Genomic DNA, 26,970 nt, shown 5'->3' on the forward strand with positions numbered 1-26,970 from the left:
TTATCCTTTTTTATTCAAGCTGCCATCATATAAAAAAAAATTGAAATTAAACATGGCAAATCATAATTTTACTTTATTATTTTACTAAAAAAAAATATGAAATAAATTTTCAATACAAACGTTCGTGTATTCAGCATAATAAGCGGAATGATAGCCATCTATTAATTCCACATTGATAAGTACAAGATAAATATCCCGATAATTTATCGAATTATTCTATATAAGAAAATAAACTTAACAATGGAATTATAACAGTGTTGATCAAAGGAAAAGTATAAGAAAAAAAGCTGAAGATGACATTTGAAAAATTTTTATTGATCATTTTCCTGATCGGGATTTATTTTTCAAAGATCCAAGGACGAGGATTAATGCTCGATCCTATTAGCAGGAGCAGTGCTTGGCGAAAAGGATTCCCTGTTGAACCGAATTACAACGATCATGAACTCTTCTGCGGAGGAATAGATGTAAGAATCAATAATATTTTTAATCGCGAGGAAAATTTAAGAAAATCAGATTTGTTGATTTGTTGATTGATTGTTTGTTAAAAATGATAAATTATATACTGAAAACGGATCAAGTTCTCCGTATATGTCGCATCAATGAGTTGAACGTGTTAACGACAAATGTTGAAGTGTTGAAAACAAAGTAAATGAAAAACAAATCGTTAATTGATTACTATTGATACATTTTTACATCGTAGATCCAATATGGACAAAATGAGCAAAAATGTGGCGAATGCGGTGACGATTACGCTATTTCTCGTCCAAGACCAAACGAGAACGGTGGTCTTTACGGAACCGGTGTAATTGTGAAAAGGTAAATTCATTTTCTCTTTCTTATTACGATATCTCTATGATCCTTTGATGTTTATGATCCTTTAACAAATAATCGTTAAATAAAATTTATTATCACAAAATCAAATTTCGAAATCCAATCAATTGTCGTTTAAAATCCTAACTGTTAATTAACATTATCTATTCTGTCGTTCACAGATACAAGGCAAATCAAATCATAAATGTAAAGCTAAAACTGACCGATAACCGTTTAGGAACATTCACATTCAACCTGTGTCCTCTGAACGAGACATTCCACCTCGAAACCGAGAAATGCTTCAATCAGTACCCGCTGAAATTGGTCGATCAATATAATTACAACTTCCAAGTACCCAACGTGAAAACAGAATTCAACATAGCAGTCCGTATACCGAATATAACGTGCAACCAATGCGTGTTCAGATGGGAATACCAAGCTGGGAACAATTTCGGCCGATGCTACAATAATGAAAATCCCTCTATTGGATGCGGGCCTCAAGAAACTATTCGAAATTGCGCCGACATTGCGATCGAACCTGGTGAAAATTCGTGAAGAAATTCGCTTAATCGAAAAACATAATTATTTGATTAAATTGAGTTGTAATAATTTCAATCTTGGAAAGATTCTCAAGAATGATTAAAATGCCATAGATATCTATCCATGGAATTTTACAATAAGATCGAAAATCATTGCGATAACTTAATTGAGAATTAAGAATCGAGATAAAAACACGATAATTCAGATTTCGATAAGAAATCAAAAATTATTCAGAACGTATACAGAATATTCGATATTATATAATTAATTTCAATAATAATAATTTACTTTTTTCTTTTTTTTTTTTTTTCGATCTTGATGGATTAGCGAGTATTTACATATTGTTATTTGAATGATACATTCAATCTGGATTGCATAACAGAAAGGTGGACGTTAATCATCTTTCTGAATAACATTGTTATTCCTCCACTTTTATTTCCTTTCGTTTCACGCGCCACTAATGCGGCTCGAGAGAAAGGCTGGAAAAGGAAACTTGAACAGAGAATCGCGACGGATTAGTGCGTATTTTCTAAACGTATTTTCCTTGGTTCATTGTTCTGCGCACGTGATGCAGCTGGCAATAAATAATTGGAGAGGAAGATAAAACAGTTGGCTGATAATGCGTTGCAATACGAGCGGCAAATTAACGGAAGCGTACTACATTATTCGGCACGCTTTCACCGAATCCATGTCTCTCCTTGGTTTTAAGTCCTCCTTCGTCCGCGTTACACTTTTTACGTTGCGGTTCCTCGTTTCTTCCCGTTAATATTAGCGAATATCGTGCAATGAATATTTTAATTATATTATTCGACAACAACTTTGCATCCAATCGTTAAGATATTATCCGATATAACAAAGTTTATCGGATTTTTTAAACATCTTATTATCGGATACTGCAAAGTGTAATTAGCATTCAATAACATCCCTGCCTATGAATAATCAGAGATTCATTGCGATGCGAACCGATGATCCTTAAATCGACAGACCTCATAGAAAATCCGGAACGCGTGTCGATGAGTAATCGTCTATTTTATGACGTGAACCTGGTTATTACGTAGCACAACTTGGAATCTCGTAATTATCGTGAAAGTTCCATAATTTAATTTTACCGAGGATTCGAACAAGAGAGTAGAAATCCTACTTCGCGTAGAAAATCTGCGTATCGATGATTAATAGGCTAATTTGTGAACGAAAACCTTGAATACTTTAATAACATAGATAGTGTAAATGATATCCCTTAATTGCGTAAAAGTAACATAAGCCTATCCACGAGGATTTTCGACGTACATTTCTTTTTTCGTAAGATTGGAATCAGAAAAGTTCTTTAACATAATTCTGCAAGAAGTTTCTTTTTAGAAAAAGAGTTTTGATTTTAGAAAAAAAATATTACGAAAATGATAATGACAAAAGTATGGAAACATCGTTCGACGAGACATTCGAGTACAAGAATTATCTCTATCTCGTATCTCGCTTTCAATGTTACCATGGAACAGAAATCTCGCAACACGATCTCCGTATTACGTTGGTGAAATATGTAGACGATCTAATGTGATATAATCCTGACTGTTAAAAGATTGCTCAAAGACGTTATTACCCGAAGAATCGCGTAAGATAATAGAGCGCGGGGAACGATTTTCAGAAACGCCTAGCGTGAGGAATCTAGTTTACCGGCTACATGACATAAGACACGTACACAAATGCAATGAGAGATCATTAGGTGAAGCTGAGTGAGTGCGTGCGAGCTAGATAAGTATCCATTTGCTTTTTCCCCGCGAAAGATTTCTCCTGCCAAATGTTATACGTTCGAGTCTACAGGGTGACTCGATTAAAAAAGAGTGCCAACATTCTACGCGTAGAATCTGATGTTTGATTCTGAGCGCACAGATGTAGCTCGAATTCGAGCGATGGGTTTGAGTCAACAACGAAATTGAGCATTATTAAAAGTAGCTCGATTCTTCTTATAGTGAATTTCCATTGGAGAAGAATACGCGACGTCACATTGTGCGCTTACCGTCGTTGCTAAATTATGCAGAGACACGTCACGCTTACTTTTGACGGAAGCCTGGTCAGTTTGCCTAATATAACAGAGGGAATAATGTGACGTCATTCTCCTTCTATAGAAATTCATCGTGGAGAAATCGAGTTATTTTTAATGGTAAAAGGATAACATCTGTCAATTTTGACCAAAAACTAAGTCAAACGAAGGAAATAAAGTCAGATGATTTTTTATTTCAATGCGAAAGAGAGTAATGCCGTCACAGCTATTCGCCATTCATATTCTGAAAAAAATGGGAGTATCGATGTGTAATAAGGATATTTGTAACATAAAATGTTCATTGTACCATTTCCAAACTTGTTTGAACAATTAACTCAAACCCATTACTTGACTCGATATCTGCGTTTCAACATCTGCAGAATTAAATTAATTAATTTTTATCGGAATTAAATCTTCGCTTAATTTTTATTGGAATTAAATCTTAACATACTTGATTTGTTATAGATTCTAGATCATTGCTTTAATAATTTGTACATTCTTTAATTGAAAAGTTTCACATATTTAATTTCATCGCGATAAAGATATAATTGTCACATCAGACTTGATACATGTGTATTTAATACCATGAAATTACTTTTATCACATCAAAGGACAACATACGTCCATTAAAGGAGGAATAAGAATTTGAATAATTAAATAAAAATTTCTACACAAATATGCAATTCGAATTCGATTACTGCGATGACTCGCACAAATTGGAGATTCCTGTTCCTGTTCTTCCCTCGTCGCAGACCCGCCTTGCGATGCGTCGTCACCCTGACCCACTAAAGCTTTCTCTTCAAGGAACAACAAACTTGTTAAAAATCTAAAAAAAAAAGTGTGACTTGTTCAACTTGTACAAGAAAGGAAAATTATTTCGCGAGAAAAGAATTCGAATTCTTCCAATTCGAAATATTCGAACGAAGATAAAATTCGTGTACGAATCATCCTGATTTCTTAAGATCCTATCCGCTGCATCTCTCGCAAACAAAGAAAAAAATACAAGTTTGGCAATTGAAGGAACTTGAGAAACGAGGACACATCTGAAATTGTGTCTTCTTACGCTATTCGTTTGTTTATTCTTAGACAATCTTCAACTGATTTTGTCTGGCGATTGTGGCGCAGAGACCATCATGATTAAATAATGGAAATATGATAATATATAAAAAAAAAAAAAAATACACAGAATAATTGAGCTGCCTCCATTCAGAAATGAAAATATCTCTTTCAGCGCGCATACAAAAATAGGATGGACGTGTAACGAATTTCAAATGAATTTTACAAGCTGTTGCATACGACTGGTAATTCCAAGGTGTATGTCCATGACGAACGATTGTGTGCTAATTGGTTCGTAAAAAAAAAGAAGAAGAAGAAAAAGAAGAAAAAGTTTCTGCGAGGAGGAGAAAGATCGTCGCAATTGTCATTGATCGCATCGTCGCCTCGTTTTTAGTAAGGTGAAATTGTTTCTAAAATTACATCTTCGATACGCAACATTTTGTTCGTGCAAGTAGGACGACGATCGATGGACAATGAAAATACACGGATAACGAAATACTTTCGATTTCGCTTTGAACATCGCTCGATTTGTCCTTCGATCGCCTACGCACGATCTAATCGATCGACTCGGTAACCAACGAGGGGAAGCTATTGCGTGTATTTGGCGCGAAACTTTGGAGAGCGATTTCAATTTTATCGCGTTTCCGAGGAAAAGAAACTTTGAGGAAATCTGATTTCTATAAAAAAATATATGTATAATTTTCTACGAGTGAATCTCTTTTCTAAATGTGAAATGACTCCTCGAAGGGGAAAAAAAGAGAGACGAAACTATGAAGAAGGAATAGCTTTGAAAAAAAAATTTTACGAGGATCTTTAACATGATGAATTTTTAATTAAATTTTCTTTCACTGTTTCTTTATAGACGTTTCAAAATAGACGCATTTGTTATTGAATAAATAGTTTTGTTATTTTAACTTTGTGTAATCATTACTGTAATCATTACTGTTTAAACGCAAAAAAATATTAATGCATGTAAGAATATTAATTTTTATATCATTGGACAGTAGAAAAAGAAAATCCACCTATATCATACCTTCTACATTCTTCTTCAAAATTTATCCAAAAAATTGAGAAGACCGAAAATATCGTGTGTTGAAACAATGCACGTTTAATAATATATACATTAATAATAATATATAACATATTTCTCTATCCGATCATCTCCTTCAATTAACTAATCCATCCACTGTGGAATAAACAATTTTCAAATTTACAGTTAATCCTAATTCAATTACAAATATGACACCAGACGTCACCGAGACGTAAAATCGAAGAAATTTCGAAGAAATCGTCGAAACGTGCGAACGAACGAACGATCGTCTCGAATCGATGATTGAAACGCAAGAGGGGAAGGCCGGAAGTCGGTCTCCCCTGAAAACGAAGCGGCGCGCACACCAAATCGAGTCGAAGACGAGTATATCGATACTGCCCGGTTGATCAGGAACAGCCTGTAGAATCGCATCGTGGCGAGCCTGTAGCAAGGTGAGCGTGGAGAATTCTCCGGCTGGCCGGAGAGGAGGAATGAAAGGCAAGCGAGGCAACAACGCTCTAGCACCGGCAAGGAGGAGGTAAATCCCGCTCACCGGTGCACTTCACCTCCGGCCTCGGCACGGATCGCGACCGACCAAGTGAACCGACCAAGTGGACACCGTGTATATATCTCGTTTGTGCTTCTATTTATCGGTTGTCCATTGATCGATCGAAGATCGATCGATCGCCGGCCGTCCTGTGTTTTGTTCGCGCGTTTCGTCTCGAATCGTGTTGCACGATTCGATCGAGTGGCAAGATTAATCGCGAGTGCGCGATTGTTGGTGTTCGAACAGCGTTTCAGAGGGGCCGTGGTCAGAAGAATGCGGTAGGATGCGTATCCAGGAAAGATGCTTTCTGCGCCTGGTCGCAGGACTTTGCCTTATAGGCGGGGTCGTCGTCGCTTCGACATCGCCACTCGACGTCGAGCCATCGATGCAAACCACCACCGGTGAGTTTTTCCCGCACTCCTTCGTTTTTCCACCCTGACGCACGAACACTCCGCGTTCTCTTGCCTCTCGTGCACGGAAGCCATGATCTTTCGCGATTCGCTCCGCCTTTTTTAGCGCGAATCATCTCGACCGAGATGAAACTCGAGCCGCAATCGTTTGTAATTTAATCGAAAGTTAAGGTTTCTTTTAAGGTTATTCGAGGAAGAGGTATATTTATATTGGTCTCGAATGTTTTTTCGAAGTTACGATGACAATTCTTTGATTGATCCAAAAATTGATAAAAGAATGTATAAAAAAGTAGGTAGAAGAGAGAAGATTTGTTACGTAAAGAAAGGTTAATATACCAAAGACAGGCATGAAACGTAACTATACGAGAAGAACATAGAGACGGCCAATCGGTGTTCTCATAACGGTATACTATGTGAAACTGGCGAAAAATTCTGTCACGTCCTCGTTCGAGTACACTGATGTCATCCTTGTGAATAAAATTTGCGAAGAAATAATTACAATGTTTTTTTTTTTCACGAAGGTGTTTTTCCCAAAAGAAAAAAAGAGATTTTGTCGATCATGGAAGAGCATCAATTCGTAAAATCGTCTGACGTTGTTCAGATATCATTCATCGATAGAAATTGAATTGTATTCTCTTTAAAGATCATCTGATTTAATATCAGAAACTTTTATTCGACTAAAAAAAGAATTTAAATCTTTTCAAAAAATTTAATCTCATAACGAAAAAATTTTTCTCTTGAATTCGTTGCTTTATCCGTGTTGAGTAAAATTAGCACCAATGTTGCGAAACGTAAAACCGGTTTTGATTTCTCTCTAACAAATTCAGAGCGTGTAAATATTGAAAAAGACTTTTCGATCGCCTAAATGTATTTATATCAGGTTGAATCGATGGATCGGCAAGTCGAAAAATAAAAGAAATAAAAAATAAAAGAAACTGCATTTATAGAAGGAAATGATTAAAAGTGGCGCGCGTTAAATCGATTCTCGACTGCACGTGTATCCTCCACGTCGATCGAGGAGGTAAACAGACCAGAGGGGGCTGTAATGTACGAGGAACAGAGACACGATGCGTGTTAACGGTAGCTTTGGATCCAGTTGGTGAACTGGTCGACACGTATTCGCCGCTATGAACGTCCTTGGGAAAAAATAAAGTCGAATCGATCGATGGAGCGCGAGAAGAGAAAGAACACGCGGATCACGAGTGGCGAAAGGCCGAGGAGGATCGAGCGTTTTCGATGACAGATGGATCGATCGAATCTTCAACTATAACGATTAATATAAAATTTGTAAGTGGAACAAATTTTTGATTAAATCTCGTTACATAATTTTGATATTTATAAATCGAATAAATTTCTTCAAATTTCGTTACATAATTCTATTATTTGTAAATCAAATGGAATTTTTTTTTTTGTTGCACAATCCTAATAATTGCGAATCGAATAAATTTTACGTTAAATTTTAAATTACACAATTTCAACATTCATAAATTGAAAAAATTCTCGTTTCATAATCCTAATATTTGTAAATCGCACAAAATGTTTTCCTCTAAATTTTTCACTAAAAGGATTTTCTACTAATAAAAGACAAAAATTTCTTGCGTACGAACTGTTGACTTCTCGAGTTATCGTTCCCTCGATCGTGCAACCGACGACGCTTGTCACGCATACTAACAACTATTGAAGGTAATGGGCAGGTAAGCGTGATTCAACCGGAGTTCCTCGGTCGAAAATAGTTTTGTCAATAACGAAACACGGTGACTAACCGTGGCACAAATCGAATGAAGGGGAACGTTTTATTTAACTGGAATCTATCTTCTTGGTGTAATTTCGAGCGAACAGATGGATCGGATCCAATGGAATTTAGGTATAACCACCTTTCTCTTGTGGAGAAGACCTCTTTCCTCATGGGTCACGTTTTTCTTCTTTTTTCAACTTGATCGAGCACGGCCGTTGAGTTCGTTTCCGATTGTCTGCGATCGCACAATGGACGAGATTATTAACGAAACAATGAGACGAATTTCACGCGGTATGTAGGTTATTCTGGTGAAGGAATGAACGATTGTTCATTCAAGTCAAAGATTTTATAAAGAATGAAACTTGATAAAGATTGAGTAATTGAGTTATAGAATTAACGCGAAATAATGCGGATAATAACGAGTTCGCGATGCAAATTGATTTTTGATCCTGCAATGGTTAAATCAATTATTTTTATCGATACATTCATACACAAAATTTGTTTTGGATATCGATTTTTTTTTTGATACGTACAAAAAACAATTGTAAAGTGGCGAAAAATGCAATGAAATTTAAAGAGAAATTCAAAAACTATTTTGCATCATTTATATTTTTTTAAAAGAAAATCCATGATGCAATATCAAGGAAATCCTCGTAACGCGTACGATCATGACACACAACGTATTAACCCAGAAAATTATCTCATTTTCAAATATATATATACTAAATATTATATTAATATTGTATAATAATATTATATCATGATATAATAATATTAAATATACTAAAAGCAAACTTTGTAAGTAAATATATCGATAAATTTTTTCAGAATTTTTTCGCGTGATATGAAGGTAAAGATAGACCAAATCTGGGAAGATCCCAGATTATACTATTCAATAAACCATAAAAACGCAGACTTGATGCATCTCGATGATACATTTATCAAGAACAATATGGAAATATACTTATCTGATTTAAATTGAACGATCAACGTAACCGTACACATTCTATCCCGTAAAACGAGAACGAAGGATTTTTTAATTGCATTCCGAGCAAGGTAATCGTAGAAACTTGTCCTTCGATTGGTTTGGAAAGGCTCGCTCGTATCCTCTCGCGCGTTACACCATCTTGGAAAAGTTTTGCTGGGTGTTGTCTTCTCCAACAAGAGGAGGTTAATTAAACGACGATTACATTTCTGTGATACGTATGTATAATCATTTCCAATTCGCGTAACACCTTCAGACTTTCTATTTCGTGTTGCATGGTTAATCCCACGCGAGAATCGTTCCAATCTCGCGCGTTCGCACGTCCAACGATCGAACGAAACGATCTCGGTTTCTATTCGATCTCCTCGATCGTTGTATGTGATTGTATCGTTTTTCTGGATTATGCTCGAATCGTGATCATTCGTTCTACGCTTTTTTCGATATCATTATACTCGCTTGAAGAATCGATTTATATTAATTTCTACTGATCACGCTTAATATCAAAGAATAATTGAGGATCTTGAAAGATTTTAAAGAAATTAATGAAAAGATTGATTATAAAATTTTTTTTATTCAACATTAAAAGGAAAGCATTAAATACACAATTTATTTTTATAAAATAATCCTTAAATCCTTAAATCTTTAAATTTTAATTAAATCGATTCTTTATATTTCAATTTTTAATAATTTTTTGGAGTTGCTTTCGATCAAAATGTTTTTATGCATTTAATTGCATAAAACTCGCACAATATTTTTTTACATACACATAATAACCCAAGGAAAATCAAAAATGGATTGATACAAGATTCTCGATTCCACTCACGAAATAATCCTTTCCTACCAAGGAAAGGAAAGTATCGGTGTATCTGGTCAAACGGTCAAACATGACGCTATAACGGGTGTCACGATGAAAAGTTGCTTTGTAACCAATTAACTAATTGCCACGATATTCATTTCATCGACATAACGAAGCATGGATGCGTGTTATCTCGATTACTATCGCGCGATAAAAGTATGGTACAAGCCGAGTCTAAGAACGAAGGAAGCAAGAGCATGTTGCGAAATTACCGCACAGGTAAACCGCAGACTAATGGGGATCTCCAAAGTCTCATAAACGGTCGCTGTACTTGGCGAAGTAACCTGGTTAACGGTACTATAAATATGCGAGTGAACGTATATTCCTTCCTTTATATTCCTAACGCGATCCCAGTCCCCTTGATATCTCTGTTACGGCAACAACAACATCACAATGCTATCCCCCAGTATCATCTACATAACCTGTTCATCGGTGCTCGAAAAACAATGATCGGCGTACGATTTAAAATCTCTACCACCAACTTCCTGCTCGTGGATCGTTTCACCTTTTTATCGTGTCCACATTTCCAATTCCGCCTCAAGTTCCACGTGTTCAGATAAAAAACGCGAAGCATCGTCGTTAATGGTAATTACCGTGATTAAATCCGAGTCACAGAGCTTCCCGCCTCATTGTTTCTTGACTTTCACTTAATGGTCATTGGACACCGATGTCCCGCGGGGCACGTTAATTAAGTTATCGGTGCACCGCCGCTCTATTTGCCAAAAGCGTTTCATTTTCCAACCTGCTCGCCCAACTTTCCCTCGATCGGCTTTCTTGCCTTATTCTCGGCCACGCAAGAACAATGGTCGATGCTTGACGGACGAGAAAAGAAAGAATGCATCGGTGGAAACTGTCGTTTCGACAACAACGACAAACAAGCGCCTCGTGACTCTCTCCTCGTGCATTTGCGAGCTAATTCGAAAACGATATGGTGCATTTTTGAGTATCCGAAAACTAAGTCGATTTGTAGATGAAGCAACTTCTAGTAGAAAAAACATGGACGATTATTCTATTTTCTTTTTCGATGAAAGATATCTTTGAAAAATGTTACAGAGAAAATTTTCGATAAAAAATTTTAAATCGAAAGTCGTTATTTGCATATCTATAGTAATATAAATGACTGCGGATATTTATTTAATTATACGCAAATAATAATACAACTGTTGTTAAAGTCGTGTTTCTAACTAGTTGACGCTTGGAGACTTTGATGCCCGCATAATAACGATCGTTCGAGATTACTATACTATATTTTATTTTTATTTGAAATGTGTAGTCATAGTATAGAAAATAGTAATTTCGTAAAAAGAGAAACATTGTCTTGTATATCATGAATATGTTTAAATTAAATTGCAAAGATCCGCCTATTTCGAGATACTATGTATATTTAATGTCTTCTAGACCTTTGAAAGTGCTTTGGATCGATTCACGATTTGTTATAAGTTGGAAAAATATAGAATATCGAAATCAGAGTATTGAACTGTTATAGTGTCTCTAAATATACTGCAATATTAGACGATTGCAACACGAATACTTGTGGCTGATCCTATTATTCTAGCTTTATTCGCATTAAAGGAAGGGCGAGGTAACAGAGTGAAAGCATAAATGCGATTCAAATCTACGTGAAAATAAAGATATTTTTCTCTCGCAAAAGTAGTCAAGATGATTTCGACGAGTTAAGAATGTATTTATACGCGTAACAACGAGAAATATAAATGGATATTTATTTACTGAATGCATCGCTTTCAAGTTTCAATAGCGTGAACAATAACTGCAGCTATGGATAAACCGACGATTTGATTTCTAATTAAAAGAATTTTTTATAGAAAAGGTCGAAATTTTTCTGGTGAAATTTAGAAATTCCGCGCTAATTTAATTTTGTTTATGTTGTTCGATGAAGATAAAAAAAAAAAAAAAGAAAAGAAAAAAAAACGGAAATAAACGAGTTATATATAACCAGAATTAAATTTTGTTGTGAAATCTTATAAATTTTTTTTTAATCTTTCGGCTATTTCTCCATTATTTAACAATATCATGATAAATAAATAGCATGTCGATTGCGAATTCAGTATCGTAATAGCATCGATGAGGATGAATTATATGCTTGTTCATGATTTGAAGTTCAATCTACAGATCTTGAAATTTGTGCAACAATCACTTACGAGAAAAAAAGAAAAATTCAAAAATGAAATATTAAAAACGAAGCATCGAAAAAAAATCAAACTTATAGATTTTTTATGGAATAAGTAGCTGAATGACGAACTATCACTGAATGATAAAAAATTATATATTATGGCTCTTCGGTATATCCATAATTTAATCATTTTCAGAAAAATTTTTTTTACAAATATTGTATTTTAAACCTGTCTTAGGTAATATACGAATTCCTGTTCGAGGAACAGGTTACTATCTTCGAAATGTTACTTATCCAATCACCACTGATTTTTCATCCATCCTTGTTAAACGTAGAAATTAAAAGTATTATTTTTTCGTGATATTCCAACAAGACAAGTTTTTCTAGAATATATTATCTATCGAGCAAAAATTTATCTACTATTATATCTCAGTTAACAATTTTAAGCATTATAATATTTACGCTTTCTGGAATGATTATAAATATATCAATGTTTCCTATAAAAACAATTTCGATAATGATTGAATCATTATTTCAGTGAAAGTGAAATATTAAGAAGGATTAAAATATGAAATAAATCAAAGATTCTGATCGCTAATGGTGAAAATTCATGATTTCCCAATCGAACTCGTAATCAGCGTGATCGACGAACCGTGGAATTGATTAATCGCGTGTCGATTAACTGGAGCACAAAAACGGAGCATATGGATCAAGAAAGAACCGTTCGTTACAATAGATCTTGTGTAGATAATCGCGCAACAAATCGATTATAGACATCTATTGAAACGCAAAAGATTATGAGGAAATATTCATAGAAATGAATTTTTTTCTTTTTACTTTTAGCTTTCAGAAAACAGAATGATAAGGAATATACAAATGTTCGAAAAAATATTTTTTCCATATCGAAAAAAGGATCAAAAAACACTGTTTATAGAAAATATAGAAGGAAAAATGTTTCTGTGAGAAAAAACTGACAAGTAGTTGGTAAAGTGAAATGTAACATGTAAGTACATCGAGTAAAACTATAGTCGAGCAAGTAGCGCATGCAGATAGCATGCAAAGATTCCACAACGAAATCTTTGAAAACACTTTTGCCATTGCATATTATAATTCACAGAAGCCGAGTTTCTTTATATATTTCCTTTACGCAATCCTCGAATTTTCTCTCATGAATTTTTCGTATCTATTGCCAATAACAGAGGATTAGTAATTTAAAAGAGGAATTGAGAATATTCTTGAATAAATAGAATGTAAAAAATTCGAAATAGCAAGAATTTCTCTTTTCTATGTTGAAAAGAAGAAGGATGAAACTGTAATTAATAAAGAACGAAAGATTCATTAGCTTATCGTTCAAAAAATAGAAAAAAAATGATGATCAACGAAACATGATGTATGGAACGAAATAATGATCGTGCAACAAGTAACAAGTAGGATAGGATACCGTATAGTCAAAAGCATGTTTGGTAACTGACTATTTTAATCTCTCATCTTTTCAGTCGTTTTTTATCTTTTGATTATCCACTCTTATTTTCCATTTTTTTTTAACTTACCTTTTTTTTCTTATATAATCGAATGAAACTCGAAATATTTTTAATCACTTCTTTTTTTAAGGTCTCCGAATTTTAATCTTTGGAAGATAAATTTTGTTTCATTCGAGTAAGATTCTTTCTTCGTTGTTGGATTTATTTCGATCTATACGAATAGTTGCTTTTCTATGGAGAAGCGGCATAATTCAAGGTCTCTGAGAAATGACAGGTCTCTGAGAAGCTGTTTCAGAAATTTCTCTACCCACTTTATAGGATTACGAGCGATAGTTCCGTGAACGCGAACCGGAACGTAATTCCCACTGTGAAGAAGACATGCTGTAAGCAGTAACGTGATTAGCCTACTCGAAACTGAAACTTGCACCAACTCATTCGATGAATTTATCGAGGCCATAGAAAGCTCTTGATATTTGAAATAACAAAGTTAGAAATTAGATGATAATGACCTTCAAAAAATATAAGAAAATTAATATATATCTTATCTAACTGAATATGTATATTAGCTAACTAAAGATAATATTTAACTTAATTTCGTTTTTTCCATCAAATTCTACTTTAATATAAACTACTTTTCTTTCTTTATCTTTCAAATCTATGAGACAATAAATTTTTTCAATTATTTCTTTTACTTATTATATGATAGACTCACAATAGACTTACAATTTAATGAATTCGACAAGATGTGATCAATTATAAAGAATATAATATTAAATAACTTAGATCCTGATTAATTTACAGTTAGCATAATTTTTCACAATTTGACTCTATAAATATTAATTAATTTTAATTGTATGTGTACAAAGGATACACGAAAACAAACGTAGATTGCTCACTTATTAAAAAAAGCATTGTTTCTAAGGAAATCATGAGCACAAATTACAAATTTAATAGTTTCTTCTGTCAAGTTCAATTACGTAATGGCATACACGAAGACAGTCGAGTTAACAATTAAACGTGGTCGAATGCGCCCGTTCTAGACTTAGGTTTATGAACGACGTGCGACTTCCGGTGACGAGCAAACCGAGTGAAGATCCTCTTAATGCGCGATGAGCGATTCCGCGTTCCACGACCTGCTTTCTTGGCCCACGTCTTCATCAGAATCGAAATTCTCTAAAAAAAAATAATAATAATATTCAAAGTAATCAATGAAATTCTCTGTTTTTTTCCAAATAGAAAAAAATATGAACGATATAAATATCATCAAATTTTCTTCAAGAATTTTTGAGAAGTTCATTCAATAATTGATAAAAAAAACATTTATTAATAAATATTAATAAAATATATCATAACTTTTCATATTTAAATTCAAAACACAGCAATGTAACTACTTACGTAGTATCATTACACCGGTCGTCCTTCGATGCAATGGATCTTTTCTATCTGATAAACACAATTTTTCAAATAAACCAACATTCAATCAAATTAACTTAATCATTGATAATTAGAAATTTAGCAAAAATTAAACACATTCTTTTGAAAACGATCTCAATCTTATGAAATATATGAAATTAAAAATAATAGTTTTAAATACAAGTGAGAGAAGCATCCATACTTTCTCTTTTTATCTTGAAGAATTTTTCAAAGAAAATAAAATATCTTCAAATTTCCTTCATTTCCAATTTTCTCCATTTTCTCCTCGCACTATCCAGACTTATTTGTTTTTTCTTATCGTGGAAAAAGAGGAAAAAACAAGATATCAATGTTGATGTCAAAGAAGAAAGAGCTAAATTCCTCTTCGGACCAGCTTCGATGCATATGCGCGCGGAAAAGGAGACCATCACCTACTTACACGTAAAATCGTTACACGTATTCGAAAGAACCGGCCATCGACATCAGGTGTATTCCCAATGACGAGACATGGCCTCGTGTGAACCGGTCGCACCGTTACGGTTCCCCATTCATGCCACGATAAAAGTCACGGCCGGATCCGACTTTCGATAGAAACCGACCAATCAACGTGACTTCTCACTCCCGACTGATCGAAACATCATGTTCCAAACGTGAAAAAGATCGAAACTATGGATGGATGGAATCACAATTGTCTTGTTCATTTATGCTTGGTCCAGAAAGTGTGATCGATGTCGATGGAACCATTTTGGCGAAACTTCAATTCTATTGATCGAATTTAGATTTTGGAATTACTGAATTCAAATATCTGAAGTCTAAGTTGGCAATTGATTTATCACTAGACTTTGCGATTGTGTGAATAACATGATTAATCAAAATAATTATTTTTCGGCTATACTGTTAAATATAAATATATTCAATTCTAAAATTATCAACTTCGTTTAATTCGATATAATCAATAATTTTGATAACTAAATTTAAATTTTCTAGTTACGAAGATTTCGTCCTAGTTTTCAAGTAAGAGAAATTTAACATTAACCTTTATACAAAGATTAATATTTTTCCTGAGAAAAATTCACAAGTATTGTAAAGAAATTTTATGAATAATAATGGTTCTCTAATAAATAAATAAATATTAAATAATATACTTAATATACCGCTCGATCTAAATGTAAGAGAACCTCTGCCAGTCCAAACGATCGATGCGCTAGATTCACGGAAACGTGCCTTGCCGATACTGTTACATTATTTTTGCACAGTTTGACTGATCATTGTATAGCAAAAACTCGATCTTGATCGCGGATAAATAGAAAGAAGAAGTCGATGGGAAAGATGAGATCGACTAACTTGTTTGACGTAATAGTGCATCCCGCGTTTTCAGCCCCGGATGGAAAGTTTCTCGTCATAATATCGCTAGCAGATCTCCAATATTGCGAAAGATCTATGGAAATAGCAATTCTCTGCTTCTTTCGATCGTGCGGTAAACCTTAATTGCAATAATGTTGGAAATGAATTCGTAATTATTCTAAAAATAGATACATCTGACGATTCTTCCAATATCATCAATATATCATAGGTATATTGTAATTCAGAATTTATTTTATATAAAATTTTATTATCTCCTAATCTCATACACTAAAAACAAATTGAGATACACTGATTGAAAAAAAAAATAATAAATATATGAATATTTTCATAGATTTTTGAGAAAGTAGTTTATAATATTTTATTTGAATTATTTTATAGTTATTCAGAATTGAAACATGTGCACGATAATATCAAAGATAGATTATTAGCGTTCATTTTGTGTCATACATAGATCATTACAGTTTGAATCTTATAAATAATCAGAGTCCGGAAAATTCAATGTGAATATAATCTTAATAATAATAGTAATACAAAGTTCATTACGTCAAGATGGATAAAATGGAAGACATACGTCATTGAAGAGAAAGTAACGCGAACGTCTTAGTGAGGTCGATACGAATCGTAGTTACAAAACTCAAGGAACGTATCATGGAGTTCGTGAAAGATTCCATAGACTCTTAATCAAACTTTTCGATTCGATAAGCATTAATATTTTCCAAAGATAAATTTGATTAAAATACAAAAATAAGTACATCTGTTCACAAATTAATTAAATTAATTATGATCTATTGTCTATAACTGACAGTCTAACGATAATGATTCCGATCTTGACGTTCAAGTTCATGAACAATATCTGTATTATCTTATTTCCGTTAGGCTGTTCTTCCATAAAACCCATTGAATTTCGTTCCAGAAGATAGATCACTTAATGAAAAATATATCTCGAATTTCCAGGTGCTGTTGAAGAAATACTAGGAGTTGAACCGCTTCGTAACGAAACGAGAAACCAGACGAATGAACGCAAATCGGAATCAAAAACCACGATCGAGCCAAAGAAAAAACCGATCGATTTCAAGGTCAAGACTGAACAAAAATATCAAAAAATATTCAAGGACGATGATTCGAAGCGCAGCGAAAGCAATGGCATAATGACCACCACAATGGCGGTCGAAGACGCAACCACGAGATCAATGGAAATTTTAGGAGTCACGATACCCTTTCTATTTCACGGCGAGCCTATCATGACGAATTCCACGATGTCGATGAAAAATCGACAAATATCATTGATAAATAATGATTCCTCATCGACATTGGAAAATATCACGGAGAATGTTCGCATAACGGAAGAGACATCATTCAGAGGAAGGGCATTGAACATTTCGGCACCAGAACCGACTAATTCTTTGCATCCAAATATTACCGATTTGAGCGATGTCAGCATGGACGATGACGATAAGGAAGTCGAAGGTAATTATTATACAAAGTGTTAATATATTGAAACACTTTTGGAAAATCGATTCTAAAATAATAAACAAGAATAAGAAACAAGAAATGATTGAACCGAAAATCTCGTTTTATCTAATGCAAACTTAAATTAAATAAATAAATCAAAACCAAGATTTTTATATTTGTATCTGAAGAATCGATTCTCAAAAAAGTCTTATAAACATATTAATATCTTATATAATTTGTATTATCGTTTGACGAAAAAAAAACAAATTCTAATATTTTAATATTTTAATGTTTTAATACAGGTGGCGAATACGTGGCGTCTCATAACGAAACAGTTGTAAATATTTCTTCGACTCTATTACCAACAGTGGATGTATGCGTGGAAGGAAACCGAACATACACCATTGGAGAAAAAATTGTCAGGAATTGCGAAGAAAAATGCATATGCGGTGACAATGGCGTGGCCATAAATTGCAAACCTCTTTGTTCCTCGCCATACATCCGAGCCAATCGAGGAATCGAAGATCCCTTGTGTCAGGAAAAACTTGTCAAGGAGGAACCGTGCTGCGCTATTTTGGTTTGCGCTGCTGATTCGGGTAAGTTAAAACTTATCAATGTGGGAATATAATAAAGAAATTCTTTTGTGAATTTTATTTTTTTTAGCACCTGAACCGGAAGAGACTTGCGTTTTTGGAAATAAAACGATAATGAGGGGTCAACGAGTCGAGGATGGTTGTTCCAAGGTTTGCATATGTGAAGCAGGAGGAAATTTGAAGTGTCAACAAAGGTGTCCACCAAACGACACAATCTCAGCAACGAATCAACACGATCGCTGCGTCGTACTGTCCGATCCAAGGTACAAAAAAAATCTTCTAATTTTTCCAGATTCCAAAGTTATTTCTTCGTTCGCTTACAGCTTCTTCTTCTTTGTTTTAGAGATTCGTGTTGCACGATCACGCTTTGCGATGTTACTTTGGGCGATCATGAGATCAAACCGGAAACTTCGACTGATTTGGCCGTGAATCTTACGGACGTAAAAGTGTTAAACTCAACGGCGATCAAGCTGAAATTGTCGACTAAGAATCCGCAAGATGTGACCGTAGAAATATCCGATGACAATCACGTATGGAGACAGCAAAAGCCTGACAAAGGTGAGAATTAGATTTAAGAGTAAATATATTCTTTCAAGAAAATTTCTTATGAATGATAATTGAATACAGAGGGTATCATAACGAATCTGGATCCTGCGCATTCGTATTACGTGCGAGTGACGGATGGAACTCGAACGGGTCCAGCGCTACAGGTCTTTCTTCCCGCAGAGGTAATCAAGACGAATATCTCAGACAAGATGACGGATAAAAGCTCTTGCAGCCATATGGGAAAAACATACAAAATAGGAGCAGAATGGTACGACGAGTGTATCTCTTTCTGCACTTGCGTCGAGGGTGGTAAAACCGAATGTCTGACGATTGAATGTCCTACGGATTTTGGTCTTGATGCTCTCGATCCTCATTGTTTGGACTGGGAAACCGTACCTCCAAATTTCGTTCCGAAACCTCCTCACTGCTGTCCCCAGGTACAGAACTCAACTCGTTAGAAATCGGCCTTCGTTTTCTTTCGTTGAAGATCTAAAAGAAATTGAAAAGATGTAATATTATAAATTTTCTTTTATAAAATATATTCACAAATATAAAAGATTTTCAAATATCCAATTTTTAAATATTGCTATCAATATATATATTTTGATATAATTGTTTTTTGTATGTAAAATAGATACTTGCCATCAAGAATTCTCTTCGATTTTTAATGTTTCATCCAATGTATTAATTTTGGACGAGAGTATACGAGTCAATAGCTTGCAAACTGCTTTCTCAATCTTGCGTAGATACAAGATCGATAATACAAAGTCTAGTAATAATACTGATCACGGTCGCAGGAAGTGCGGTGCAGAAATAATGGCTCGTGCGATTACGAGGGTAACACATACGACAATTGGAGCGAACTACCCTTGAATGTAACCGGATGCGAGAAACGATGTTATTGCGAGATGGGAAACGTGTCTTGTCAAACAGCTTGTCCACCAGTTCCTGCTCTACCACCTGCAAATTTACCTTGCCCGCCTAATCAGGCCGCATTGATGCATCTACCGGGTGACGAATGTTGCTTGGAATGGAATTGCAGACATTCGATCAATCAATTGCCAGGTAAGCTCCTATAATAGAGAACGTGAAAATAGCATAAAGAACGTAGTGTGGATAAAATGACTATTTCGTTAATAACCGGAGAATTGATCCATTTAAACAAATTTATTCAATGAACTTCTCTAGAAGTGTACAGGCTGTGTTTGAAAATCAAAGTTGTTAAATAAAAAAAATATAAATAAAAAAAATATATGATAATCGAAGATGGAACCAGCCTGTACATCTGTCTAGTATGATTTTGAGAAATATCAGTAGAAATTTGATTATTGTACATGATTACTATCGAGATCATTGAATTGATTCTTTGGTGGCGGTCGTATCAATATCAGCGATATTTCTTCCAAGCAATTGCGATCGTTAAATTGGTTATGGGTAATGCTTATTTACTATGCGGACCTGACTGGAACTTTCCAATGCAAATGTGATGTGTACATACGCTCAAGTGTATCCTCACATTTCGCACTTCTCATTAGCAGACCGATCTCTTTCGCGCCATATTCAATATTTTTTTCATCGACAATACCTATTTACCTCGAACCTAACATCGAAACACTGTACATTATTTATGCTCCATATTCTTTTGTATTATACACGTTATTATAATTTCGAAAAATGATTGATTTTTCCAAAATCTATCCTTCCTTAATGTAGGGGAAAAAGAAATAGGAAGAAACGAATCTCAGTCACAGCGATTCGAGCAAGGAAAGAAGAAGCTGTAAATGCATGCTTTGTACGATACGCTTGTACATATATGTACTTTTGGACTTCTTGCTGTAAATATGCATGGAGAAATTCGGACAACTGGTCGGCATTCTACGATCCGACGACTGCATGCATATGACAATCGACTTTATTACTTATTGCAGGAACGAACGCGACGTTTCTCGGCCCCTTAGCCACAGATCCATTCAATCGGCAATCGATTGATGATAACAAAAGACCGAATAACAAGTCGAATTCGGCCGAATCCAGCCAGCAACCGGATCCTGGAATTTCCTCCTTACGGGAAGATTCGAAAGACGTTCACACGCACACAGACACCATTACTCATGGACTATTTCACTATCCCATGGATCCTGGACATCCAACCGTACCGTACAACGGACCGTATAATCCCGACTATAAGCCTACACACCCTACCGTAGAAAATGTGTTCCATTTATCTCCTCACACCGAGAAACCTCCAACGCTTGGCGAACGTCTCAAAGAAAAAACCATCAAATCGAAGATAGACGCTAAGAAACCTGTCGAGCCAGTTGGGAAACCGCATAAAGATGACTATTTTCCTGGCTTGCTGACTTCTGATAAGTTCTTGGATAAGAATGGCCCGCTACTTACAAACGCGAACGAGAATCATCAATTTATCCCAGGCCCCGTCAATCCCAACAAATTGCCACCTGTGCAGAAAGTTGGCCACGCGACTGATCAACCGCAATTCGTCCCATTGAATCCACATCGAGAGATGCTCGGTCCAGGATTCGCGATCGCGAACGCCAACAATGAACAAAACGTTCCTCAAGCTGATCTCAACGCGCAACTCGACAATTCCGCGATCGGTTCGCCTTATAGAGGACATAATGGTCCTGATAATCTCGATCCGAACGTGATTGTTCCCATAAATTCAAAAAAGAAAGCTCCACCGAGCGATGCATTCGATGGTGAGAAAGGTAAAACACCAACAGGATTGCCGAATCGGCCGAAACAGGGCCAACGAAATCCGAATCAAGAGATTCTACCGGAAGAGCTCTATCATCTGATCAATCTTCAGCATCCAGGATTAGTCCAATTGGAACACGCTCCGCCCGAAGGACATCCTGGTTTATACGACATTCATCAACAGATATCGGGACAGAAGAACACGCCAAACAATCAGTTGCAGGGTGGATTCTTCGCTGCAAGTGGCGTGATAAAAAAACCGGCGAAACCGCATATTTATACGCAGAAGAGTGAAAACGGTCAGACGACATATCACATACACACACCAGATATACCGAATTCACCACAGCAAATCGAGGAATTATTAGCTCATATCGGTCAACACGATCCTAATCCTGGACCGTTCCAACATTATCCCGGACAGCCAGCCATATCTCATAACGTGGCGAGTGGCCCGACAGCTACTTTGCCTCTTCACATTGACGCTCACATATCGCATTCAGGACTCACGCACTTGAATCATCCACAGTTTGCAGCACAAACGCCTAACCAGTCAGGTTCGTCCCTGAAATCAGCAAGAAATTCTTTTATTCTTGTCAATAATGGAAATAGTTTGAATCGGATTGTATTTTTTTTTCTATTTTTTTTTTTTTGATTTTTTTTATTTCAATATTACGCGAATAATCTTAAAAAATTATTAAAGAAGAATTCAGCTATATAAATATTCAAAGATCAGTGATCTTTGAATAAATGATGAGAGAGTTTTATAATTAATTTTGTTATAACATTTGATTTGCTCGAATTGTTCAAGCTACTTGAAATCGATGAGCATTGACAAGTATTAAGATTTTGCATTAATCAATTCGAATGATTAATTGTGTGCGTAAAATTTAGGTATGGAACACAATATAGCGATGGGCTTCCCGTTACCTAGTGCCATTCCTGGATTCCCTGTTGCTTCTTCCGCGGACGAGGTTACTGTACAAGTTCTCGAAGCTCTTGATGAGAACACTGTTCGCCTTGTTTTTACAGTGCCACAAGTTCTAGTTGGGCTTCATGGACGAGTCGAACTGCGTTACACCAATGACAAAACGTATTTTATATATTTTTTTTTTTATAATTGTTCATGAAATCTCATATATTACTATTTTGAAAATTTTTTATTTTCTTCTTATAATTTATATTTTGCAATAATTTGTAATTAAACTTTTCCATCTTAAAATATCGCATTAAAGAAACGAAAATTAATTAGTTATTTATATTTTTTCTTATAGAAATTTTGATGTATCCACTTGGAAGTCGCAAGTGTTCGCTCCTCCAAACGATTTAATTGCGACACCGCAGCTCGAGTTTGAATTGGGCGATTTGAAGCCCTCGACCGAATACAAAGTAAAGATCACGGTAAAACTGAAAGATTTAGCCAATAGTCCTACGAGCAAAATTTATAGTGTGAGAACATTGGACAAACGAACTGATGCGACCACTTTGCCACCACAAATACCAATCGACGCTGAACTTCAAATTGCGGAGACGAATACCACATGGATTAACGTAATGTGGAGAAAATTCACAGAGTATGAGTTACAGTTTATCGATGGTGTTCAATTGAGATACAAGGAGCACGACAACAAAGTTTATACCGCTTCACCATTGATTCATAGAGCAGTTAGAAATTATTTAATCGAAAATTTGCAATCATCGACTACCTATGAGATTGGAATCTTCTTTGTTCCATTTCCTGGACAGTTGACAGAATTGATTAGTGAAAAAATGGTAAGTTTCAAACTACTACTAATGATAAAAAATATATCTGATAATATATCTTTTATTTTTATAATTAAATCTGTACTTCTCTAAGATTCAAGCAACTACTTTGATGGAACCAGATCCATATTCGTTCGATGTCAAAGTGGAAATTAAGACGATTAAATCGACTGACGTGGAAGTGACTTGGACTGGTGTACCTTATCCAGAGGATAAATATGTGAATATTTATAGAGCAATTTATCAAAGTGATAGTGGCAAAGAAGATACAAGTACATTTAAAATCGCCAAAAGGGATTCTCACCCGAAAACCATAATCACTGATCTTAAACCAGGTACTAGGTATCGTTTATGGCTCGAAATTTATTTGACTAATGGAAGAATAAAAAAAAGCAACGTACAAGATTTCGTTACCAAGCCTGGTGTTCTTTTGCCAGCTACGGTGTCGCAACAAGGTACGAAGATAAAAAAACCAAATGAAACTCTAATAAATGACGAATAAATATACTTAATTGATTTTTAATCAGTTTAAATATTTTATTTTCTTAACAGGAAAACTTGCTTCCTTGCCTTTTCACGAAGGTGATTATTACGGACCTTTGGTTGTAGTGGCCATCGTTGCATCTCTTGCTATTCTGTCAACCTTAATTCTTCTAATGATGCTCATGAAAAGACGTACTAGCAGTAAGGCTGATATATCTTCCCGTAAAAGTACATCAGCATACGACAATCCCTCCTACAAGGTAGAATTACAACAAGAGACTATGGGTAATTCATTCTCATTGTTTTAATGCGATAACCTATTACATGGCCATTATTTCTCTCATTCGTGTCATTCGTTATATTGATATATTATACATTTTATAAATGTACAATTGTCGAATAAATGTATAATTTAAAAACATATTGCGATTTTTCAGACTTGTGAAGATACTATTACGATATCAAATGGTAGAAGTAAAAGCACCGATCACGAAATGGCTACTATCAATAGCAACCTAAAAGAACCTGTTTAAAGTTTTGTAATTTATTATATTACTATATTTATTTATATATTTTTGTTCGATTTTTCGATTTACATATTGTTATCAGGAGATTCTTGATTGAAATTCTTGATCAAATGAAACTTGAAGCATAACGAATTAACGAAATGTATATTTATGATGTATACTTTATATATGCATATTTTGATATTCTACAATATTAAATTTAAAGTTTCTTTAATTCAATAATCGATTAATGGAATTGCATTACGTTGTATTAAAAATTGTAAATAGCAATGTTAAGTAATAGTATATATCATACTAAATAATAAGATAGTAATTTAAAAATTATAAATATCATTTAGATATATATGAAAGCAAGTTTATTGTAATCTTACAGTATATATTATTAACAATTGCTTTCTATGTATTTAATGTTAAAATTTAAGTCATAATACATATTATATATAATTTTGTTGAGTCTCAACGACCGAATCATGTTTTGTACAGTTTATATTGTTAAAAATATTATATATATATATATATATAATAAATATATATATATATATATATATATATATATATATTTATATAAAACAAATAAGTTCTAATATAGAAATGTTAAAATATAAAATAAATAAAACTGTTTGTAAATTATGAACAGAAATATTTATTTCTTATATAATCATATATTTTGTATATAATCTTTTAACTTTCAATCAAAATTTCATTATATAGAAAATAATTTTAAATTCTTAATTTTAAATTCTGTTCATATAAAGTAAAGAAGACATAACAGCAAAGATATTAAAAATTCATTCTTATAACAATCTTAAAAATAATCTAACAATTAATATATAATAAGAGTATTACAGGTGATTAAAACTGAATCAAGCAAATAAAATATTGTAAACGCAATTAAAAATATTTCTTCAACTCAGATTCCATTTGCAAAGGATCAATAGTTGGTGCAAATCGAGAAACAACTTTTCCTTCTTTGTTAATAATAAATTTACTAAAATTCCATTTAATATCATCAGTTATGAATCCATTTGCTTGTGTCTTTAACCATTTCCATAATGGATGTGCATTATCTCCATTAACATTAATTTTTTCAAATAAGTCAAAAGTAACATTATATTTTTTGACAAACTCTAAAATTTCTGCAGAGGTTCCTGGTTCTTGACCGCCAAACTCATTTGATGGAAATGCCAAAATTCTTAAACCTTCTTTTCCATTATATTTTTCATATAATTGTACAAGTTCTCTGTAATTTGTATCTGTAAGTCCACAATTACTAGCAACATTAACAATTATACAAACGTGTCCATGATATTTATTCAATGACACGTCATTCCCATGAATATCTTTAGCATGAAAATCATAAATGGTAGAAGCTGATTTCCAATTTTTGTCTTGATCTAAAGGTGCTAAAGCACATTCTTCTTTTTTATTATTATCTTCACAATTTTCAGCTATGACTCCACAAAAGAAGAGAACTGTTAAAAATATCAATTCTATAAAAGAAAAAATTATAAATTATAACTTATTAAATATTCATGTATTTATTAAATGATGTATACTTTACTATTAAAATATTTCTTTGTAATATTATGATTAATATTTGAAAAAATTAAAGTCAAAATTGATTTAAAAAATAAAAAAAGAAAGAAAAAAGAGACAAAAGAAAAGCATAAAAAAGAATTAACAAAAAAGTTTTTATATTGTTAGCTATCACCAAACAATGCTAATACTATTATAAATTAAATATTTATTATTTAATTGCACATCATAAAATTATGACTAAAAGATTAATTTTCAATATTATTTGTAGTTAAAATATTTATTAAATGTTTATTAAAATATTATTAAAACTACTTACTCTGCATTTTGAATGAATATTATTATCCTGAAATTTTAATCAATAATATTTTTATTAATTTTTTATTGTATTATATATTTATTATAATATTTATTAATATTTATTATATTATATTATTTAGAAAATATTAAAAAAAAACAAATGAAAATATAATATATTACCTTTTCACTTACGAAGCACAAACGTCTGTACGTTTCAATTCGTCAAACGCAAATACGTTGCTCTTTTCTTTGTCTAGAATTTTTAAGATCGAAACACACTAACCTTTGTCCACTTTTGGCCTTGAATCTATGACATCGAGGATTCTGGAATGCTCACAAAATAAAACAACTAAATTTTATTCTATATTCACATACCACAAAATATATTTACTAAGTATACCATCGGTCGACAATGCATGCGGTTTACTGAATTATAGACGAAATACAAAATAATCGAGCGAATAATGAGAGAAAGAAAAAGATAGGAAAAAAAACATGGGAATCAGCGCCATCTTCAGAGTGTCGTAAATGAAATAAAAAAGAACAAAAAATATGAAAAAGATAGAATTAGGAATTGATAAGAATTGATCGCCAGTATTATCTTTGAAAGGCAGCATATAGTAAAATTAAAAGAATTGAAAATCAGCGTCATCTCTC

The 26,970-nt window shown here is 33.8% G+C and overlaps 3 protein-coding genes across 6 annotated transcripts; 2 read left to right on the forward strand and 1 right to left on the reverse strand.

Annotated features, from left to right (window-relative positions):
- The first annotated feature begins 280 nt into the window (after window positions 1-280).
- On the forward strand, window positions 281-1,723 carry LOC122715099. The gene is made up of 3 exons (XM_043937026.1): window positions 281-464; window positions 701-816; window positions 993-1,723. The coding sequence occupies exons 1-3, from the start codon at window positions 294-296 to the stop codon at window positions 1,363-1,365; spliced, it is 660 nt and encodes a 219-aa protein (XP_043792961.1). The 5' UTR covers window positions 281-293; the 3' UTR covers window positions 1,366-1,723.
- Window positions 1,724-5,988: 4,265 nt separating this feature from the next.
- Window positions 5,989-24,991, forward strand: LOC122714644 (putative epidermal cell surface receptor). The gene is made up of 13 exons (XM_043936149.1): window positions 5,989-6,419; window positions 17,349-17,861; window positions 18,149-18,442; window positions 18,510-18,702; window positions 18,783-18,997; window positions 19,067-19,422; window positions 19,783-20,050; window positions 20,914-22,260; window positions 22,598-22,796; window positions 22,978-23,476; window positions 23,562-23,922; window positions 24,020-24,235; window positions 24,388-24,991. Exons 1-13 carry the CDS (start codon window positions 6,302-6,304, stop codon window positions 24,393-24,395), a joined length of 4,587 nt encoding a protein of 1,528 aa, XP_043792084.1. The 5' UTR covers window positions 5,989-6,301; the 3' UTR covers window positions 24,396-24,991.
- Window positions 24,992-25,113: 122 nt separating this feature from the next.
- Window positions 25,114-26,780, reverse strand: LOC122714729 (probable phospholipid hydroperoxide glutathione peroxidase). Of its 4 annotated transcripts, none has more exons than XM_043936347.1 (4): window positions 26,714-26,780; window positions 26,494-26,637; window positions 26,333-26,359; window positions 25,116-25,967 (listed from the first exon to the last, which is right to left on the reverse strand). In XM_043936347.1, exons 3-4 carry the CDS (start codon window positions 26,337-26,339, stop codon window positions 25,369-25,371), a joined length of 606 nt encoding a protein of 201 aa, XP_043792282.1. In that variant the 5' UTR covers window positions 26,340-26,359; window positions 26,494-26,637; window positions 26,714-26,780; the 3' UTR covers window positions 25,116-25,368. The 4 variants fall into 4 exon arrangements, with proteins under 4 accessions (XP_043792284.1, XP_043792282.1, XP_043792283.1 ...); XM_043936348.1 differs by having other exon boundaries at window positions 26,705-26,724; XM_043936349.1 differs by having other exon boundaries at window positions 25,114-25,967; window positions 26,597-26,772.
- Between the last annotated feature and the right edge of the window lie 190 nt (window positions 26,781-26,970).

Source organism: Apis laboriosa, unplaced genomic scaffold, assembly GCF_014066325.1.
Source record: "Apis laboriosa isolate Shangri-la unplaced genomic scaffold, ASM1406632v1 scaffold34_cov151, whole genome shotgun sequence".
In the NCBI taxonomy this organism is placed as follows: Eukaryota; Metazoa; Arthropoda; class Insecta; order Hymenoptera; family Apidae; genus Apis; species Apis laboriosa.

Bases quoted from the DNA above. Each gene is read 5' to 3' on its own strand.
- LOC122714644 (XM_043936149.1), top strand. From the start codon at position 6,302: ATGCGTATCCAGGAAAGATGCTTTCTGCGCCTGGTCGCAGGACTTTGC. The intron at 17,862-18,148 runs GTAATTATTATA...GTTTTAATACAG, and splicing joins TGACGATAAGGAAGTCGAAG to GTGGCGAATACGTGGCGTCT. The intron at 22,261-22,597 runs GTTCGTCCCTGA...CGTAAAATTTAG, and splicing joins ACAAACGCCTAACCAGTCAG to GTATGGAACACAATATAGCG.
- LOC122715099 (XM_043937026.1), top strand. From the start codon at position 294: ATGACATTTGAAAAATTTTTATTGATCATTTTCCTGATCGGGATTTAT. The intron at 465-700 runs GTAAGAATCAAT...TTTACATCGTAG, and splicing joins TCTTCTGCGGAGGAATAGAT to ATCCAATATGGACAAAATGA. The intron at 817-992 runs GTAAATTCATTT...TGTCGTTCACAG, and splicing joins ACCGGTGTAATTGTGAAAAG to ATACAAGGCAAATCAAATCA.